Here is a 19,058-nt window from a genome sequence, read left to right on the forward strand (position 1 = left end):
TTAACGTGCCATGTTCCATTTTGTTAGCTTTACATTCATTAGTTTCATGCTTCATTTAAACAGCTTTGTTCTTAGTCTGTCATTAATACACTGCGCTTGCGCAGCTACTTTCTACCAGGTGCAGGCTTTGCAGGATGCAAGTGCAAGATGGGCAAGCTTTTTCACTGTACAATGGCTTGACGTGCCGTGTGCGGCTTGAAAGGAGGTTGAAAGAAGGTTTAGCTAGGCAAAATCGAATAGCACTGGTGTTTTATCTTGTTCCCTTCGCGGAATGACTGTTGGTTTAGGCGCTGCGATCAATCCCCGCAACATTTCACCATAAAAGGCACGAATGATTAAGCTGTTGTGTATCCTGACTGATCAGAAGTATGAATGTATCTAAGTAAACGACGGTCAATACAGAGCAAAGAGGAGCCATAGCGTCTGGTTTCACGAAATGGCTCCCCACTTTACGTCAGCACTGGTCCTCGCCTTTGTTGCCTCGGCTGTCATCGGAGACGAGATATCGGTGAGTATAGACTCTACGAATACAAGGATACGCGGTCAAGTGATTTGAACAATTTGTCAAGGCTGTTATTGTTTGGTGTTACATTTCAAAGTCTTATTCCGAAGGAGGCGGGTGCATGCCGGCTGAGACTGCGGCAAAACCAAAATCTATGATACAAAAAAACACGTAAAAAGTTTCAAATGGAAGCAAGTAGTCATGAGTCACTTGCTCGCACTGCAACAATTTTTCCCTTATCTTTCTTTGGGTACGCAACTGTGGATCGCGTGAACATCAATAAAAACGACGGCGCCAAATTTTTAATGAGCATCTTCATAGCTTGGCGGCAGACTTTTTTTGCTTTATACGGGTATTCCACTGGCCATAGCTGCAGACTTTATCCAATAGCACCCCTTGTGAGCATTGTGAGCATATTCAGCGTACGGCTTCTCCAGTGGAGCTCCGCTTTTTCACCTCAGCAGTTCACCCCACCATTGCTGCGTCCCCTGCTTTCGGCGACGAGTCAGTGGTCAATATGCAAAGCTCCTGTAGCCCCAAGTATGGGCGGCCAAAAGTTTCAAACGCTCCCTATGTCTATATCTTCATAGAGGCAATGCGTGGTCTTCTAGTGCTTTTTTTAACCTGAATGTTTACTTTTGCACGTCGTCCCTTGTGTTCTTGTTGGAAGCAACAGGAGCACTTGGCAACTAATGTCTGACCAGTATTTACCATGGAAGCACCACGGACAACAACAACGGAAAAATGCAGAAAAAAAAGTCTAGCTGCTATTTGTGAGAGCAGCGTTTTCTTTTTCACCCATCGGCTCTTTTCCTTTGCTCGGGCTTGCAATTTGAAAATCAGAAATTTCAAGAGAAACCGATCAGGCTAGCTTAGTTGCCAGTAAATTATAGTAAATCGGCTGTGAATGTTAGTGAACAGTTTCACGTGCAAGTTTTGCGCCGTTATTTATAATTCACAAATGCACGGCACAGTATAGAAGGGGAGGCCACAATTCCCAGTAGGGAGCTGCAGCAGCAACAACAGCAGCTGTAACTTGGAGCAACCTATTCAAAAGAAAGTGGCGTGCTGCCATCACAGCAACTGATGGCTTTGCGATCCAGTCATTATGTTCTCTTTTCCAGCGAACACAGTAGAAATGTATTGCTACAACAAGGAAGCGCGGGCTGAAAGGTCTCATAGGAATTCAGTCAAATGTTTGGTGCTGCGTGTAAAGTAACAAATGCTAATTACAAATGCTTGGAAGGAAAAAAGGGGGCATTATGGGTTTCAAAGGTCCACAATCACTGGTTTCACCTTGAGCGAACTGTGCAAGAAGTTGAGTATAGAGAGACATGCCAGGTATAAAACACTGATTAGGCCAGGTTGAAAGGAAACTTGATCAGTTAGCGCTAGAAATAATAATTAGCGACGAGTTTAATACGCAAAAGCGTTAAGCGGGCAATGTTAGCGAAATACATACCCGTCTCACATGCATTGAGAATTAACTTTATTCATTATGGCTCTTCATTTTCCTCAAGCGTCTGGTTCTCATAACCTCTATTTCCTTTCTTACCCTGCCTACCCACCGTGTATCATAAGGTGGCAGTGCAAAACGAGGGGCGAAAGTCTATAACCTAGTGTTTGCTCCCAGAAAAATCGCGTTTTTACGTTCACGTGTGAGCGTTTTTTTTTTTTGCAAAAGCGCTACTTTACTACCAATCATTAAAAAGTCGACGTTCGCCTGAAGCGTCTCAGGTGCTTGAAAAAAGTAAATAAATATTGTTGCGATTGCGTTTCGAACCCGTGACGGCTCGAACAGATCTCCTTCGCTGGACACTGCACGGCAGCACAATGCGATCGCCACAATTTTTTTTTCTTGCGTGGAAGTCAAACCTCCGAAGGTAGCAGATGACTTGATCACATACATACTATTACGCATTGCAGACATCCATTTTCAAATTTTCCTACACTGCACTTCACCTACACATCAATGTTCCAGGAGACATACACATGCGTCTACAACTGGCAACCATTCAGGCGGGAGGGTCTGCAGAATAATCCCCCCCCCCCCCCCTCGCGCCGAGTATCTGGTCATGCCTCATGTTAAAATGCGACAATTGCGCGCTGTGTTATTGTGGTTTAACTCTGCAAAGAGAGCACATACACACGAGGGCGGATTGGCCAAGGTATCGCATTGTGCTTTACACGTGATCGTCTTATCAACTTTCCTCCATGGGCAAAAAACACTACTAGCCTCCTACACACACTGTCGGCAAGTGGATGTGGAGCCTCAAAGACAATCATGCAAGTAAAAAACAGTGTAAATAAATAACAGTAATCGCTTTATCTAAATAACAGTAAATAAATAAATAAAAGTACATGAGAGTAAATAAACAAATAAAGTACAATACATTAAATAAGTAAATAAGAGACTATTGAATCGAAATAAAGTAAATGACACAGACAATTTATCTTAGTAGTTGATTTTGTTCGGCGGCTGTTTTTTATTATTCCAGTGATTCAATTACCTTAATATCGAATATTATATTTAACATTACCAGAGGCCTTCAGGATGCACTTCGCGCTATCCGGGTACTGATGACAATTTAATTCAATTGAACGCTCTTTATTCTCCCCGTCGAAGGACAAACGCCCACAACAAAAGCCCAAACACCCTTGTTCTGGAACCAGCACGAAGCTGAAACATTTAGATCTAAATAGGCTCGTCAGTGTTTGTGCCAATGAAGTCATTAACAGCCTGCATTTCTGCGGGGGCTTGTATCGCATAGTTGCTGGTAATAGCCAAAGCGGCGCAAAAAAGAAGCACGGCAGAAAAGACCGACTAGAGACGTTTTGAGTGTAGTCCGTAGTCTGTGTCCCACGCCTAATGAATCAACCAGGCTAAATCGCCACTCTGCACGTGCGTTTTATTTTTTTCGAGGCTACAAACGAAAAATGTTTTAAATTTTGGTGAGGAGAGCAGAAATGAGCCGCACAGATAAGTTCTATTAATTTGTTTTGCAGTAGTAATTCAGTTATTAGTTTAAACAGTAAGATAATGTGCAGTTGTAGTACACGCGTGGAGCTTCTCACATGCGACAAGCATCTGCTATTTGAGCAGATAGCATATATAGATTCAGCATATTTGTCAGCAACGTGTCGTAAATACACAAGCTAGCAAATGCAGACGAGCACTTTGTAAGGTGTAACGAATGTCCTAAGGAATGTGCTTACATGTACTGCACGGAATGCTAACTTTTAAAACATAGCTCTTGTGAAGAAAAATGCTTCGGCTTTCCACTGCTTCAAAGTTTGATATTCAACTGGGAAACATGTGCGTGAGTAAAGAGTGTCCAAGATAATTGTTTCTGTTCGCTTGAAGTTGGAACTCATCATTTTATTAGGTCCACAAAAGGTTACAACTGCGGACGCTCAACTGCGCTCAGAGTTTCATAAATGATTAGATGAGTCAACCTTGCAGCATTTTTGTCGAGAGCAAAGCAGCGGAACGGCGCCAAGCCGAAATTGCAAGGAGGATAGTGTCAACGTTTTCCAGCTGAGTGGCTACGCTCAGGAAGAGAAGCCCTGTGTTCTGCCTAACTGCAGTGTTGAGTATATGTGTACTTGAAATGGGAACCTGCTGCTAAGGCGAAAATGCAAGGATTATCCAACGATTGGACCGAGTTTTCAATATTGTGAGAGTTTCCGATTTGAACATTACGAGACTGTTGCTACAAAGACTGCTAGAACAAATTAGCTAGTTTGCGAAGTGTGCTTTCCCGACAAATGTTTTGTTCTAGGAAATCGGAACTTTGTTGTAGGAAGTCAGAAATTCTATGACTTTGAGGAATTGTTCAGTCTATAAGTTTTATAAATATTTTCTCATTCTGATTGAACGTTCGAACGCCTAAAATAGGCAAAAAGTATATCCACCAATATGTTACAGTCAATGCCATGAAGGAAATTTTGCCTTGAGTGCGAGTGTTTTGATTTCAAAACACTACCTTAGTTTATGATAAAACATCAACGTTACTTAAGAAATCAATGATGCTCCGTCACCTCACCAACTTCTTTAACATTGGAGCTGACACATTCTTTACAACATTAAATTGTTTATGGCCATCTGTGGGATGGCTGTACAATTTCAGAATTGCTTTGTTTTGTACGAGTATGATTAGGGAGCCTGAACTTTGTATGAAGCCCACTCTTTCTGCTGAACCAACTGCCAGACTTCTGTGAAATATTTTTGTCGGAAAACTGCTAGGAAACACCGCACTTTTATCCTTTTCTCTTCTAGGAGCAGAATACTGCCCTACTGGTGCACGCGGTTGCAGTTCTGGACGAGAATATTGCACTCTACAGTTCAATTGACGATCCTAGAGAGAAATGCTTGACCTGCACTAGAGTGGTTTACAAACCGGAAGATCTATTCACCATTTTCGTTTTTCACTATAAGGGCCAGGACGGACAGCCAGGGTACGTTGGACGGTGATTGATATATATTACCACTTTTTTTGTGATACGGAATTTGCATTTGCCCAAACGCATGACTATGAAAAGAACCTAAAAAGCATATTGCAGATGCATATTGCATTCTTAAGAAAAGAGAGATGAGCACATGAAGACATACGCCTACAAAGGGAATAAGCACCATCTGAAAGAGAAAATTCGCTGCTAAAGCATATTTGTGGAATTGATGTTTGAATTTTAAATTTGTATTATTGACGAGGAACGCGTTTTCATTCCCGGATGTTTAGAGGTCACCCAGGTGCGTTAGAGCACGCCGCCACCGTACAAGTGGGGACATCAGCTTTGCTTTAATTTTTGCCTTTCTGAGACAGCATACGATGCGCTGTGTTGCGAAATACTTCAAAGCATCCTTGCTAAATGAAAACCTTCGTGGTAAACTCCTACTCAAGAAAATCCCCCTCATTGCTTGATAATTTCAAGTGTAGTTGTTTGAAGCAGAAGAGCCTTGGCTTTCTGAGATTTAGTGCAGGCGACGAACAGTAAGTGCAGCAATATTTATGCCGTCATAAACAATACATGTTTCGACATGCAGCTTGAAAGTGTGTCTAAACTAAGTCAAGACGAAGCGACTGCTTTGTTTGAGTTGATAGCACTTGCCGAAACATCTCGATGGAAAAAAAAATATCTTTAAAGGCAGCCACTGAAAAGGCGATGTAGAAGAGAACGTCGAAACATGGCCGGTTTTGTTTGTAATAAATAAGGTGCATTTATGCAGTGACGTACTTTTCCTGGGCATCGCGAAAGATGAAGATGCGAAAGAACCTTGCAAAATATGTGTGCACCTATTTGGGCTTGGCACACCGCTTGGAGAGTTCATGCCGGTTGACTCTAGAAACGCGTTCGTTGGAAAGGTGTGAGAGTAGTTTATTTCACTACAAGACCGTCTTTATTCTTTTCTTCAGGAATAACGTGAGTTACTGTCATAACCTTACTGCGACAGAATCTATGAAGTTTGGTTTCGCCCCTTGCAAAGGTGAGTTTTTATTTCTCGGGCCCGCAGCGATTCTGATTCCTACTGTGACAATTGCAGCACATTTTGATGGAGAACTTTGCTTTCATTGGAGTGTTTTGCATTTTGCGGGATGCATTCTTGGGCATAAAATTGACATCAGTGATGTTCCTCTTTTTATTCATTATTGTAACCCGTGGTTGAAACCTTGAAAGTGTTTGACCATAGTCGACTGCTGACTGGAAAGACGCAAATTCGATCCCGGCCGGAGTGACCGAATTTCGATGGAGTCGAAATTCTATCGGCTCTTGGGCAACACGATTCCCCTAAATAGTTGATGTCAGTGCACGCTAAAGAAACCCAGGTGGTCGAAATTTCCGGAGCCCTTCACTACAGCGTCCTTCATAGCCTGAGTCGCTTTGGAGCGTTAATCCCATAAACAGACCATCTATTCGCTCTTATCCACAACTGTTTCCAATCGAGGCTTGTGAATACCTCCTGTAAACAGGCTGTGAAAAACATTCCCGAGATCATGTCTCGTTGTCAGGTGCCCTTCGTTTTTAGGATTTTATTGCTGGCTTTAAAAAGGACTGTAGCAGCTGAGCAGTCGTTACAGTTATCTGCTAGTACTTGTACATAAGCCTTTTTAAACACTGATTCTGCAATGCCTTCATGACTGCTGACCGTTCGACTGAGTCAGGTACTTGCTGGTAATCCATGAAGGCTATATGTAGGGCTTGTTATATTCTGAGCATTTTTTATCAGCTGATTGATAATGCGAATACGGTCTACTCCCGACTATTCTTTGAGAAAGCCAGCATAATGATTTGGTTGATGAAATCTAAGATTGCAGCGACTCTATTAATGAATAGCTTACTAAGTGCTAGCTTACTAAGCTTACTAAGAACAGTCAGCTGATTGGGCTGTAATTTTTGAAGTTCTTGACGTCTCTTTTAGCATCTTTCATATTCTAATTGTTTTCGATCTGATATTCTTCGACTGCCACCCTCTTGTGTATGGTTACTTCTTTCTTGCGGCCTCTACTTGACTGCATTTTCTTTTGAGCGTACCCTACTCTAGATTTAGTATTATCTTCTTCATTTTATTCGTATCCAAATCATTTATTGCTTTCTTCGCTGGTGAGGGTTGAACCGCTCAATAAAACACTGTTTTATGGGAGGGGCAGATATAATATTGTCACCTAGTAGTGACGGCAGTCCAGTGGTCAGGAAGACACCAGCCAGTCTTGGAAACGAAGCTCTTTATTTGGGCTGACTTGCGCCCGAAAAATAACTGAATCACTCGGCGGCGGGGTAAGCAACAAACGTGCTCGTCGGTCGTCGAAATACGAATGTCCGCCGCTCGCGGCATCGCTCAATTTAAAGCCGGCAAGGAAACTTCCAGATAACAGGTCAAGATCATCTACGGTAATCTGGAAAAACCTAGATGCAGCCTTTCATGGCTGCGAACAATCGAGATTAGTCTGGTCGCTTCTCGCGCCACGAACAAAAGTGATAACGACCCTTTCCTGCTGCCTTGAGCGTGAACGAACAAACACTGCAATGATACGTGGCATTACCCCCCTTCCAAAGAAGCATCGTCTCGATGCTTTAAAATGAAAATAAACACGGGCAATGAAAACTTCGTCCTTTAGCGTTCATAATATGGCTTCAGGCGTACGACATGTACGACTTCCGGGTGTGTGCGGCGTCGCTGAGATGCTGTCGTGCCGTCGGGGATGACTTCGTAGTCGAGGTCACCGATGCGACGGAGAACCTTGTACGGGCCAAAGTAGCGTCGCAGCAACTTTCCACTTAATTCACGGCGGCGAACTGGCGTCCATATCCAAACACGATCACCTGGCTTGTAATGCGTGTCTCGTCGGCGCAGATTGTAGCGTCGGGCGTCGGTGTGCTGCTGGTCTTGAATGCGAAGCCGCGCAAGTCTTCGGGCTTCCTCGGCGCGATGAAGGTAGGCGGCGACGTCGAGGTTGTCTTCGTCGGAAACGTGCGGGAGCATTGCGTCGAGTGTTGTCGTGGGCTTCCTGCCGTAAACAAGCTGGAATGGGGTAAACCTGGTTGTCTCCTGGACGGCAGTATTATAAGCGAAGATCACGTAGGGGAGAATGGAGTCCCACGTCTTGTGTTCGGCGTCGATGTACATGGAGAGCATGTCTGCGATGGTCTTGTTCAGACGCTCTGTGAGTCCGTTGGTTTGTGGATGATAGGCAGTGGTCCTCCGATGGCTTGTCTGGCTGTAGTTTAAATAGGCTTGCGTCAGCTCCGCTGTAAACGCCGTTCCTCTGTCTGTGATAAGCACTTCCGGGGCGCCGTGTCGCAGGAGAATTTGTTCGACAAAAAATTTTGCGACTTCTGTTGCGGTACCACTAGGCAACGCTTTTGCTTTTGCGTAGCGGGTCATGTAGTCGGTGGCCACGATGATCCACTTGTTTCCTGATGAAGAGGTCGGAAAGGGGCCGAGGAGGTCCATCCCTATTTGCTGAAAGGGCTTAGTTGGCGGTCATACTGGCGGGCTCGGGCATCCAGAGTTTTTTCCATCGTGGATGCCTCTTCTACAAATTCCGCGACAGTTTTCGGTGGGTTGCGGACGAGGCCGGCAAAGAGTTGCTCTTTAACTCCTCGCATGAGCAACCTTACTTTTTCTTCTTCCTTCATGTTTGCGTCGGCACGCCGGAAGAGACGCTTCATTTCCTCAGTGTACACAGCAACGGTCTCGTTTGGGTGTTGCATGCGAGACTGTAGCAGCTGCTGGGCTCCCTCCTTTCGCACGACGTTCGTGAAGGTCTTTAGAAGCTGCTGTTTGAAGGTTTCCCAGTTCGTGAGGTTAGCTTCCTCATTTTCAAACTAGACTTTTGCTGGTCCCTCCAAGGCGAAGAAGACGTACCTAAGTTTCGTGGCATCGTCCCAGTTGTTGAAGATAGCCACACGGTCGAACTGCTCCAGCCATTCTTCGGGGTCGGCGCCAGGCGAAGCGTCGAAGGTTGGTGGCACCCGGGGCTGCTGAAGAATGATTGGAGTCATCGTCTGGGGCAAGCTCATGGTAGACGTTGCTGCTGGCTTCCGCTTCCGGGAAGGGTCCGGCAGAATCCCGAACTCAGGTTCGTCCCCTTGCAGGCGTCGGCTTGCGCGGTGGACTGGACTCAGGTCCTGCGGTAGATGACTCAAAGGGCTGGCGTCGCGACTTGTAGGGGGTGTCCGGAACATGGGAGGCTACCCAGCACCTCCACCAGATGTCACGTAGTAGTGACGGCAGTCCAGTGGTCAGGAAGACACCAGCCAGTCTTGGAAACGAAGCTCTTTATTTGGGCTGACTTGCGCCCGCAAAATAACTGAATCACTCGGCGGCGGGGTAGAAAGAGAAGTTTATTTTTTTCTGTTTTAACATAGAAAATACAAAACAAAACAGATGAACTTAATTCTCTGATCAGTCAAGCACATGCACAGTGACGCAGCACTGAGCACGTCAGTAATGCAGTAAAAATGCCGATACTCGACCGCCGCGCAGGACGATAAAGTATGTCGACCATTTGCGCAAGAACTCAGCCTCGCTCATTGACAGAGCGTCCATGCATGCTTGTTCAAAGAGGCGCGTGCGCAGGCGCTGCAACATTGGGAACATTGTTCTTTGCGGACGCCCATTTAAGGATGCCACTCCACGCTGCCGCCACAAAACAAACATGCCGACACACAAGAGCATATTTTGAAACACTTCGGGAGAACTAGTGCGCGCTTCCAGGCGGGTTAAAAACATGCGTGACACTAATGTCCAAAAGGTGCGCGCAACTACACACTCAAACATTGCGTGCTGCAAAGTTTCAAGCAGACCGCACTGCGGGCATCGGGCGGAGGGCGCCACGCCCCACGCCGCAAGGCGGTCTCTTGTGGGCAGGACCCGCCAGCCTCGCAGCCAGCCGAAGTCCCTGACATCTGCAGGAAGCGTAGCTGAGGTCAGTTGGCGCCAGCGTGCCCGTCTCGTTTTCTGGAGTTGTTCGCGGGTCAGCGCAGCGACCGTTAGTGCTTCACACATTCTGGAGGGCGGGGTTTCATCAACATCCAGATCGGGAACGCTGGCAGTCAACGACGTCAGTGTGCGACGCACATTAACGAAAAATGTCGGCGGCTGCTCGGCTGTAGGGCCAACCACGTGTTGTGAAAAAAACACGTTACGCGCTGTACCCAGAAAATATGTGAGGAGTGTTCTCCCGGGATAGTCTGGGTTGCGTACAAGATCTCGTACTCCTCGCAAGGCGAGCACATTGCACATGGTGCGTATACAAGGTATACCAAACCCACCCATGTACGATGGAAGGCGCATGAACATTCGTGACACAAGTTCGGTTTTGCCCGCCCAAACGAAAGAGCCACAGGCCGAGGTTAGCCTGCGCGCAAACGTGCGCGGTGGGTTTGCGACGCGGGCGACAAAAAAACATGCGGCTAGGATTGTGGACTTAACTATATAGCAGCGCTCTGCCATTGAAAGGCGGAAAGTTGACGCCACCGAGAGGCGTTTCTCAGCGTTCGTGCGGAGGTTAGTCCAGGTTTCGCGGGCTACTTCTCCGCTGGCGAGGAATACTACTCCCAGGACTTTCACTCCCTGCACCCACTCCACCTCGCCCGCAAGGTTCGGTGTGAAGGTGCCAAACCTTAGTGCCTTGCTTTTTCCCCTGTTCAATAGGGCCCCAGATATCTCGCTGTACTCGAGAAACAGCCGCGAAAAAGCGGCGTAGCTATCCTCGTCCTTGAGGAAAAGCGACACGTCATCGGCGTAGGCCGATACCTTGATTTGGCCCTGGCCAGGCAGAGGGAAGCCGCGTATGGATGGGCTATCGTTAATGCGCCGGATGAGTGGATCCAGGCATAACACGAAGAATGTTGGGGAGAGAGGGCATCCTTGCCTTATGCCCCGGGTGACTGAGAAGGGAGCGCTCTGGTGGCCGTTTACGGAGAGACGAGCATTCAGGTCTGCGTAAAGTAAGCGCAGCCTGCTGACAATTTGCGGAGGGAATCCGAAGGCTTCAAGGACTCCGAACAGATACGAGTGTTCCACCCGATCGAATGCTTTCGCCTGGTCTAGTGAAACAAAGCACCCGCTGAAGCCTGTCCTGCTGGCAAATGTGAACAGGTCTCTAGTGAGTGCCAATGCATCAAACACAGAGCGGTCAGGGACGCTGCTGGTTTGAGCCCGGTGGATTAGGTGAGGTAGGATCGTCCGCATTCTTGTGTTCAGTAAAGATGTTACTATTTTGTAATCTGCGTTTAAGAGGCTTATGGGCCGCCATGCTTGCGGGTCGGAGGTGTCACCGCCCGCTTTCGGAATGAGTATGATGCGACATTCGCGGAAAGAGTTTGGACGTAACCCATCCGCGAGGAAGCCGTTGACCATCTTCAGGAGCGCTCCTTGGATCTCGTAAAAAAGTTTGAATAAAAACTTGTTGGAATGCCGTCTGGACCGGGGGCAGAGGCTGCATTCATACTCTGCAGGATGGCGTGCAGCTCTTGGCTTGTGGCTGGTGCGCAAAGGTTTTCATGCAACTCTTCAGGTACTCGTGGCAAGTTTCCAAAACAACTTTGTAGAAGCTTGTCATAACCATCTTGAAGATGTAGCCAACTATCCGTAGAGAACAGGTTCGAAAAGTGGCTTGCGAAGATCGTGCAGATATCGGCCGTGGTTTTGCTTTGGGTGCCGTCTGGAAGTGTCACGAAAGGCACAGTAGCGGGAGCGAATTCCTCTGCCGTGCCTGCGCGTACGTGTCGTAGCACAGCCGGATCTGATATCGGCCGCCCGAGCTGGTGTGCACGACTAGCTGCCCGTGATGACTGGCAGAGCAACACGTGGTAACGTGTTTAAGTAGACTCAGGTAATCGCTCATGGCAAAGGTTAAGGGTGCTCCCCTTTGCACTATACGGATGCGCTTGAGGGTATCTTCAGTGCATGAGTTACCCGGCGTCTGCGGTCTTGACCGGCCGCCACCAGAGTTGCCTGCCAACGAGCCTTGAGTGTGTCCCATGAATCAGTCGCAACGAAGCTCTTGCACGATGCTGCCAACGCCGTACGCAGCGACGCCACGCTTTCCGGTTCCGCCAGTAGGCTCGTGTCCATGCGCCACGTAACAGTACGTGGGGTGTCCTCACCAAAGTCGAGCCTGACTGACAAGGGGTGGTGATCGGAAATCACCGGCGTGCCTGCAGGGAACGCGAGAACTTCGCAGCTAGCGACAAAAGAAGCGAGCTCTGGTGGAAAATAGAATTTGTCTATCCGACTCGCTGACTGTGCTCTCTCAAACGTCGCTCCAAAGGCATCCCCGTGAAGCTGCACCCACGCGTCAGACAAGCGGAACTGAGTCACGAGATCGCGGAGCGCGGGGGCACCGCAATAACGGCGACCGTGACCCTGTCCGCGGACGTCACGGTCGATGTTAAGTACACAATTGAAGTCACCGACGATGAAAGTGGGGTAGGGATCAAGGAGGAATGAGTCGAGGCGCTCAAAAAAATCAGAACTACTAGTCCGCCCTGCTGGCGCCTATACAACCAACGCACGTACCCGCCGCTGGTTTAGTGTGAAGTCGACCGCAAGAGTGCGGCCGTCCAGCCCGAAAGTGCAATGAGCACCCGCGCGCAGGCAGGGGTTTAGAAAAACGACACCAACACCGCACATATGAAAATCAGTCAACGAAAAATAAGCAAAAACAGAAAACCGGGTGGTGAAATTCAGCACATCAAGTGAAGTACGGAAGTTGCATTCCTGTAAAAACAGGATGTCGACGCCCCTAGCCCTGGCAAAGTGCATCACCTCTCTCTGTCTGTCTACGGATTGAAATCCCCGAACATTCAGGGAGAGGAGATGCACAACCGCCATGACTGCCAAGAGCACCGACGGCATAGCATACAACCTAAAGAGCGCTGCCATGGGCGGCGCTTGGCGCGCGGGGCACTTTTTTGCTAGAACGTTCGTTAACAGTCCCTTCGGATTCCGATGATTGGGGGTGGGCACGTTTGAAGTCTGGTCGGGAAAAGTCCATGTTTTCGGGGCCGTCGGCGCTTGTGGCCTCGCTCACCGGTTGCTGCGTGGTCTTGGCGACGCTCGCAGCTGAAGCCGATGCCGACGCCAGGGTCGCCGATGGGAGGGTGTGGCTGGCTGGTGACGGGAAGCGCGCGTCGTCCGCACCTCCAGGAGTCGTCGTTCCTGACACCTGGCCGCACGTCAAGTCGCCTGTCAGGCGAAGCGGCGTGACTTTGTCCGGTACGTCCACCAGGTCGCCCGACGCCACGCTCGACTCATCGCCGCTGCTGCTCTCGGTGTTGAAGGAAGCTGTGCGGGGTAGCGGCGGCAAGGGTTCCGCGAAAACAGCACCGAACGGCTCCACCTCGTTTGAAGGCGTCCCCTCGAGCTGCTCCTTCACGGGCACCTCCGTCGCGGGGGCGGGTTCGGGCTCCCTCGGGCGGCTGGTCGTTGGGTGCTCGTCGGCAACAGGCGTCCGGACGGTTGGTGGGCTCCGCGTTTCTGCGGCCACGTTGTCCTTGCTCGGTTCCTTTCTCGAGGCGGCGGCCGCCGCATAGGACCGTGGTCGCAGGCAGTCCGCTGTGGCGTGGCTTCCACCGCAGCGCCTGCAAGCCGCTCCGCATCCGGCCGTGTCGTGGCCGAACACCTCGCAGCGAGCGCACCGCGGCGTTCGACACGCCGCGCCGATGTGGCCGTCCTGCCCGCAGCGAGAACACACCTTCCGGACGCCTCGGTAGTCAAACATGACGCGGTGGCCCTGGACGGTCAAGAAGTTCGGCACCGCCTGCTTCATCTCGATCCGGACCACGCGCGTCCCGTTGCCGACGTGACGACGGCCCTTGAGGACGGGGTGGGTGATGTCCAGCACCATGCCGAAAGAGCTCAGTGCCGCTGCCAGCGCCGCGTCTCCCACGAACAGCGGCACACGAAAAGCCGTCACGTGGACCACGGCAGGACCCACGCAGGCTACTGGGACGGAAGTGCCGTTCACGTTGAAGGCGCCTTCCACGAGCATCTTTTCCGCCGCCGCAGCCGAGGCCATGGCGACGCAGAACTTCATGCCTCCATGGTGCTGGAGGCTCTCTAGCCCTTTCGGGCCGACAACCAACTCGATGCCGTCGACGATGTCGTCAGCTGTCGCGTCGGATGTAACTGTGAACGAAAAACAGTGCGCCTTTGGGGGCGGCGCACGGAACACCGGAGGGGCAGCAGGTCCCGGGCCTCCCATGACGTCACGGGCGGCCGACTGGGCTGCTGCTTGAAGGCCGGGAAGTTGCCCGAGCACCGGCAAAGGCACGGCGCCTGGGCTGGGAGGCTGGTTGCGGATCCTCGGGGTCGCAGTGGATCCGAGGCCCGCCTGCACTTTCCAAAACTTCTCAGCAAGCCAGCGCCGAAAAAACTTCGCTGGTTCTGGACGAGCTCGGGCAGCAACAAACGTGCTCGTCGGTCGTCGAAATACGAATGTCCGCCGCTCGCGGCATCGCTCAATTTAAAGCCGGCAAGGAAACTTCCAGATAACAGGTCAAGATCATCTACGGTAATCTGCAAAAACCTAGATGCAGCCTTTCATGGCTGCGAACAATCGAGATTAGTCTGGTCGCTTCTCGCGCCACGAACAAAAGTGATAACGACCCTTTCCTGCTGCCTTGAGCGTGAACGAACAAACACTGCAATTGTTTTCGATCTGATATTCTTCGACTGCCACCCTCTTGTGTATACATCTCTGTGTATGGTTACTTCTTTCTTGCGGCCTCTACTTGACTGCATTTTCTTTTGAGCGTACCCTATTCTAGATTTAGTATTATCTTCTTCATTTTATTCGTATCCAAATCATTTATTGCTTTCTTCGCTGGTGAGGGTTGAACCGCTCAATAAAACACTGTTTTATGAGAGGGGCAGATATAATATCACAACGGCTCATGGTTTCTTTCGAAAGTGTCATTTGATGTGCTGGAAGAGGAGAGGCAAAATCACTGTGCATCGAATAATTCGGAAATAGAGTTTATTACATAGGCAGCTTCTTCACATAGCAGTTATCACAGGAGTTATCCCTGCACTATGAAGTGAATGTGACTACTCAGCCTTTTTGGGTTACGCATGACGAGCTGTTATGAGGCCGTCTGCGCAGGACTCAGGAAGAAACCATTGTTGTTGAAACTATTGACCGGCCGGAGTGAGCTTAACGACGCTTCCTTTAATCGACTGCACTTCACTGACAGGATTCTGAACTCCTGCTAGGTGATGGAACACCTAAGTCCAGAGAAACAAATTACTAAACAACAAATACTGTGACAATTTGCAAACAAAACACCTTTTGTATAATCTGTGTTGTGAAGTGCCCCGACCTTTTGCTACCAACCATAGCAGCAAACATTTCTGTGCCTTTCAGATGGTGAAATTACTACTACAGCCCAAGGTTACTACTACGACGGAAAGAGCTGCTTTCTAGGCCGATTCCCACTTTCCGGCGACGATCGTAAGTCACATGAAACGAATAGAAGTGTATATCGGCAACTGCACCATACAAGGTTGATTGTTTGAAAGTTGCTGCTGTTGGCCGGGTATATCAGCAACTGTACCATCCAAAGCTCATTGTTTGAATGCTATTGCGGTTGGCCGATGCTGGCAGTAGCGCCGCGTTAATGCGACAGTCATAGTAGAGCCAACATTCAAGTAATGTATGAAAATGAATCATTGAGTGATGCTTTCTTGCTTGATAAGGCCCTTTCTAAACAACCCTACAAGGACCTGTAAAGTTTCAAACGATTACCAAAAAGGAACACCTAGTTAAATTTAAAGGTACGAGCATAAGGTCTCTAAAACAGACTTTGCAAAAGAATACGGACAGAGAGAAGGAAGATGCAGAAAATCTAGAGAAGTTAGCTGAGAGAATAAAGCAATTTTCAGTCCTGCAGAGAGGAAGGTTCTATGAGGTTCAAATCAGAAGGCGCAAACGGTCTTTAAACTGATGTAAGTTATTATAGAGGTTTTGTGCAGAAAATTAATAGCCTATGAAGCTCGACTGATTCCCTCAATATACGGACCAGTGCCCGTAGGCGTTCACAGCATGCGTTGGCCGCGGCCATTCTGGAGACCTAACTGCGCCAGCAGGCTGGGAACAAAACGATTAGGAGCTGGACATATCGATTTGCTTGCGCACCGTATGCAGGGCCACACGAAGTGAACTTCAGCTATTGTTTTGTCACAACGTTTCGTACTGTAATCTGGATAGAGGGCATGCAACAGTACAGATTGCTAAGCTGCTGTGCATCCGTCTTTCAAGCAGTTTTGTAACGTGATATCTTAGAGCAGACGTTCGGCTACCACATCGGGGTAACAACAAAAATTCAGGGGGGCACTTTGTTGAACTAAAGTGCGGTGAGGCGAAAGCCTTAAGCACGGTGTTGGAGCTTGTGTCACTGATGTGTGGTTAAGATGTTGTGCTTCGCCTCTAAGAGCGGAACGCCACAGCGTCTTGCAACGCTGCCAGGGAGTCCACAGAACGCCATCGCCCGTTCGGTTCTACGCCATGCTCGTCGGTAAATTTGTTTTGGAGGAAAGGAGATGTATCTGTCTCGCATACCTCGGTGGACACCTGTACCTTACCGTAGCGAGAAGGGAGCAAGATGTCAGGTCAGACTAGGAAGGTTAATTAGGCTAAATGGTTAATTAAGCATTCATCTAAACTCAGTCCCACTTACTTGGATCATCACTATACGATCCCTTTAAGTGGTTGCATTGGTTACTAGCCAAAGTACAATTGGCCTCGTTTGAAATTCGCGCACTGTGACGTCACGACCGTTTCGACCAACTGAAAAGCGTGACATTTCTGTCGACAACTGCTGCTTACAACGATGAGGCATTAAAGGCTTCCGCCTTAAAATTGGTTGTCACTACGAAACTCCTCCTTGTTCAACAAGCTTCCCCAAAATTTCTTCCAATCCAACTCAAAGTTCTCTAACTGGCTCAAGATGCCGCCAGAGTCGAGAGCGTCCGTGCTGCACCTAAGCTGACATCCCGAACCCTTGGGCCTGCCCGAGGGTTAGGCGCGGTCTATTTTTTTGGACAAATAAAGTTCACTACCTCTCTCTCGCTCCCTCCAATCCCGGCGGTACGAACAAAAAGAAGGCGTAATATGGAACGATATCCACTGACTCGTTGTGGCGGCGGCATTCGACAACCGCGGGATCTGCGGGCGATCGGAATACGTGAGAGCGCCAAGAGATGGCGCGTTCAATCTCTACCGCTCCGAGTTCTCATTGTATGGGGGAGGAGAGCTTAGGTGAGGCCATGGGTGAGGCCCTCCCTCTGAGCTCTATGAAAACAGTGTCCCGAAGGTTATTTGACTTCGTAAAGGCTACTGGGAGTTTTTTGCCGGTGGCGCAGCCAATCTGAGCACGTATGTGCGTGTGCAGACAGCGGCGAGCAATGCAGAGGGAGCCCTCAGGTACGGCGTCCAAAAAAAAGTAGCATAAGGGCCTCTTCTAAATTCTTTCCATCTTGCATGTCTCATTCGCAATGATAACCCGGTCGAAAATTTTTGCAGCTTACAGTGACAAAGAGTACTCGTATGCTTTGGTACAAAGCAGTGGATGTGGGTGGAATGGCTTTGGCTCGAAAGACGATATTTGCATTCGCGACAGCATGCGCGCGCTTCCGGCTCCTTATTACTCTGGCACCCTCCTGCTGTGCTATTACTGCGTCCTTCCTTTTAATAAGCTTGACTGTATATTAAGCGCCTGCATAAAACTGTGGCACCCTCCTGCTGTCTTCGTTACTGCGCCCTTACTTATAATAATTTTAACTGTATGTTAATCACCTGCACAAAAGCTTCTTAACGAGCTATGAAACTTTCAGGCAACGTCGGATTGAGGCTGCCAGCAGCCAACATATTCAGAGAACGTCCTGTTTTTCTCGGTGCTCATAGCACATGCAAACGCCCTACCGCTTCACTGAGAGCTAAAATATTAGTGCGCTGTATTGCTCTTTCCCCGTGCGTTACCTTCACTGCATAGAGTGAACTTCACATGCCGCAAAGACTTCAATTCTTGGGTATACTGGAATTTTGATATTCACCACGTGCATCTTTCTGAGGTATTGTTTTGTGGAAATTTACGCAGAAAATAATTTCTTATTTGAAGCTTTTTTCCTTTCGTGCATAACTGAACGCTTCGAGCATCCTCGTTGCGCTGTAATCTTACGTGCGACTTTACGTTGTACGTCGTAGGATATGCGCTGTTGCCACACCGCTCCACGGCAATCATGTGCCGATTTTTGTTACTGGCTGCTTGCCGGAAACAGACTTTCAGAGGCCTAACAGGAATAAGCTTTGAATTCCAAAACGCTTGCAGAAAAATTTTTAGAAGGACGTAAAAAATTGGGTTTATAGTAACATCACCTTGCTTCATGCGTTTTACATTTGTGGTGTGAAAAAACAACTAGAGCTCTACTGTGAGTGATTCCAGGTATTTTGCTTTTCGCAGATTGCCTACTGTGGGTAGAGAGAGAATTCAAGGATTCCGTGCCAAAAGAATGCGTGAACGCTTTTAAAAAGTACTGCGGGTCCCAGAAGTACCTTCTTTATAAAAAGAAGCAGTGTTCGTGATTTCAGTCACCTCTGCATAAACCTGCCTTACACGATGGTCGACCAGCGGATGTGAGGCACTTCTTTTTACGCATGCGAAATAAACATCTTGAGACGGGCAGTACGACTTTCATCCCTTTTTTTTTCTCTTTTGTTACGTCAGTATATATATTGGGCAGCTCCTGAAAGTAAGACAAGGAGGCAGGTGCATTATAGTGTCTTGAATGCGTAGAAAAAATTTACGCATGTGTAAAGAAACAAATATGGAATTCTTGAGTCATCAACAATCATCACCAGCCAAACCATGTGCAGCTTGCATAAAAGTTCAAGAAGTATTATAAGGCCCCTGTCTGAAGAAAAATTTCTCAAAGCTGAACAATTCTTCAAACTTTATCTTCGAAAAAGGCCGCTTCCAAAAGTACAGCCCCGCTTATAAACAAAAAAAAACACCAAGGAGGATTACTTGCGAAGGACGAAAACACGCTAAA

At 48.4% G+C, this 19,058-nt stretch overlaps 1 protein-coding gene across 1 annotated transcript; it reads left to right on the plus strand.

The window, feature by feature from the left end:
- Window positions 1-436: 436 nt before the first annotated feature.
- On the plus strand, window positions 437-18,591 carry LOC149346484 (uncharacterized). Its single transcript, XM_089541351.1, has 5 exons — window positions 437-508; window positions 4,782-4,960; window positions 5,917-5,987; window positions 15,376-15,462; window positions 18,470-18,591. Exons 1-5 carry the CDS (start codon window positions 437-439, stop codon window positions 18,589-18,591), a joined length of 531 nt encoding a protein of 176 aa, XP_089397477.1.
- The last annotated feature ends 467 nt before the right edge of the window (window positions 18,592-19,058 follow it).

This window comes from Amblyomma mixtum, chromosome 4 (assembly GCF_055824585.1).
Source record: "Amblyomma mixtum isolate Tamu chromosome 4, ASM5582458v1, whole genome shotgun sequence".
Classification (NCBI taxonomy): Eukaryota; Metazoa; Arthropoda; class Arachnida; order Ixodida; family Ixodidae; genus Amblyomma; species Amblyomma mixtum.

What these genes read in the sequence shown, in the direction of transcription:
- LOC149346484 (XM_089541351.1), top strand. Translation starts at nt 437, where the DNA reads ATGGCTCCCCACTTTACGTCAGCACTGGTCCTCGCCTTTGTTGCCTCG. An exon ending in TCATCGGAGACGAGATATCG is followed by an intron (nt 509 to 4,781) that starts GTGAGTATAGAC and finishes TTTCTCTTCTAG; the next exon opens with GAGCAGAATACTGCCCTACT. An exon ending in CCCACTTTCCGGCGACGATC is followed by an intron (nt 15,463 to 18,469) that starts GTAAGTCACATG and finishes TGCTTTTCGCAG; the next exon opens with ATTGCCTACTGTGGGTAGAG.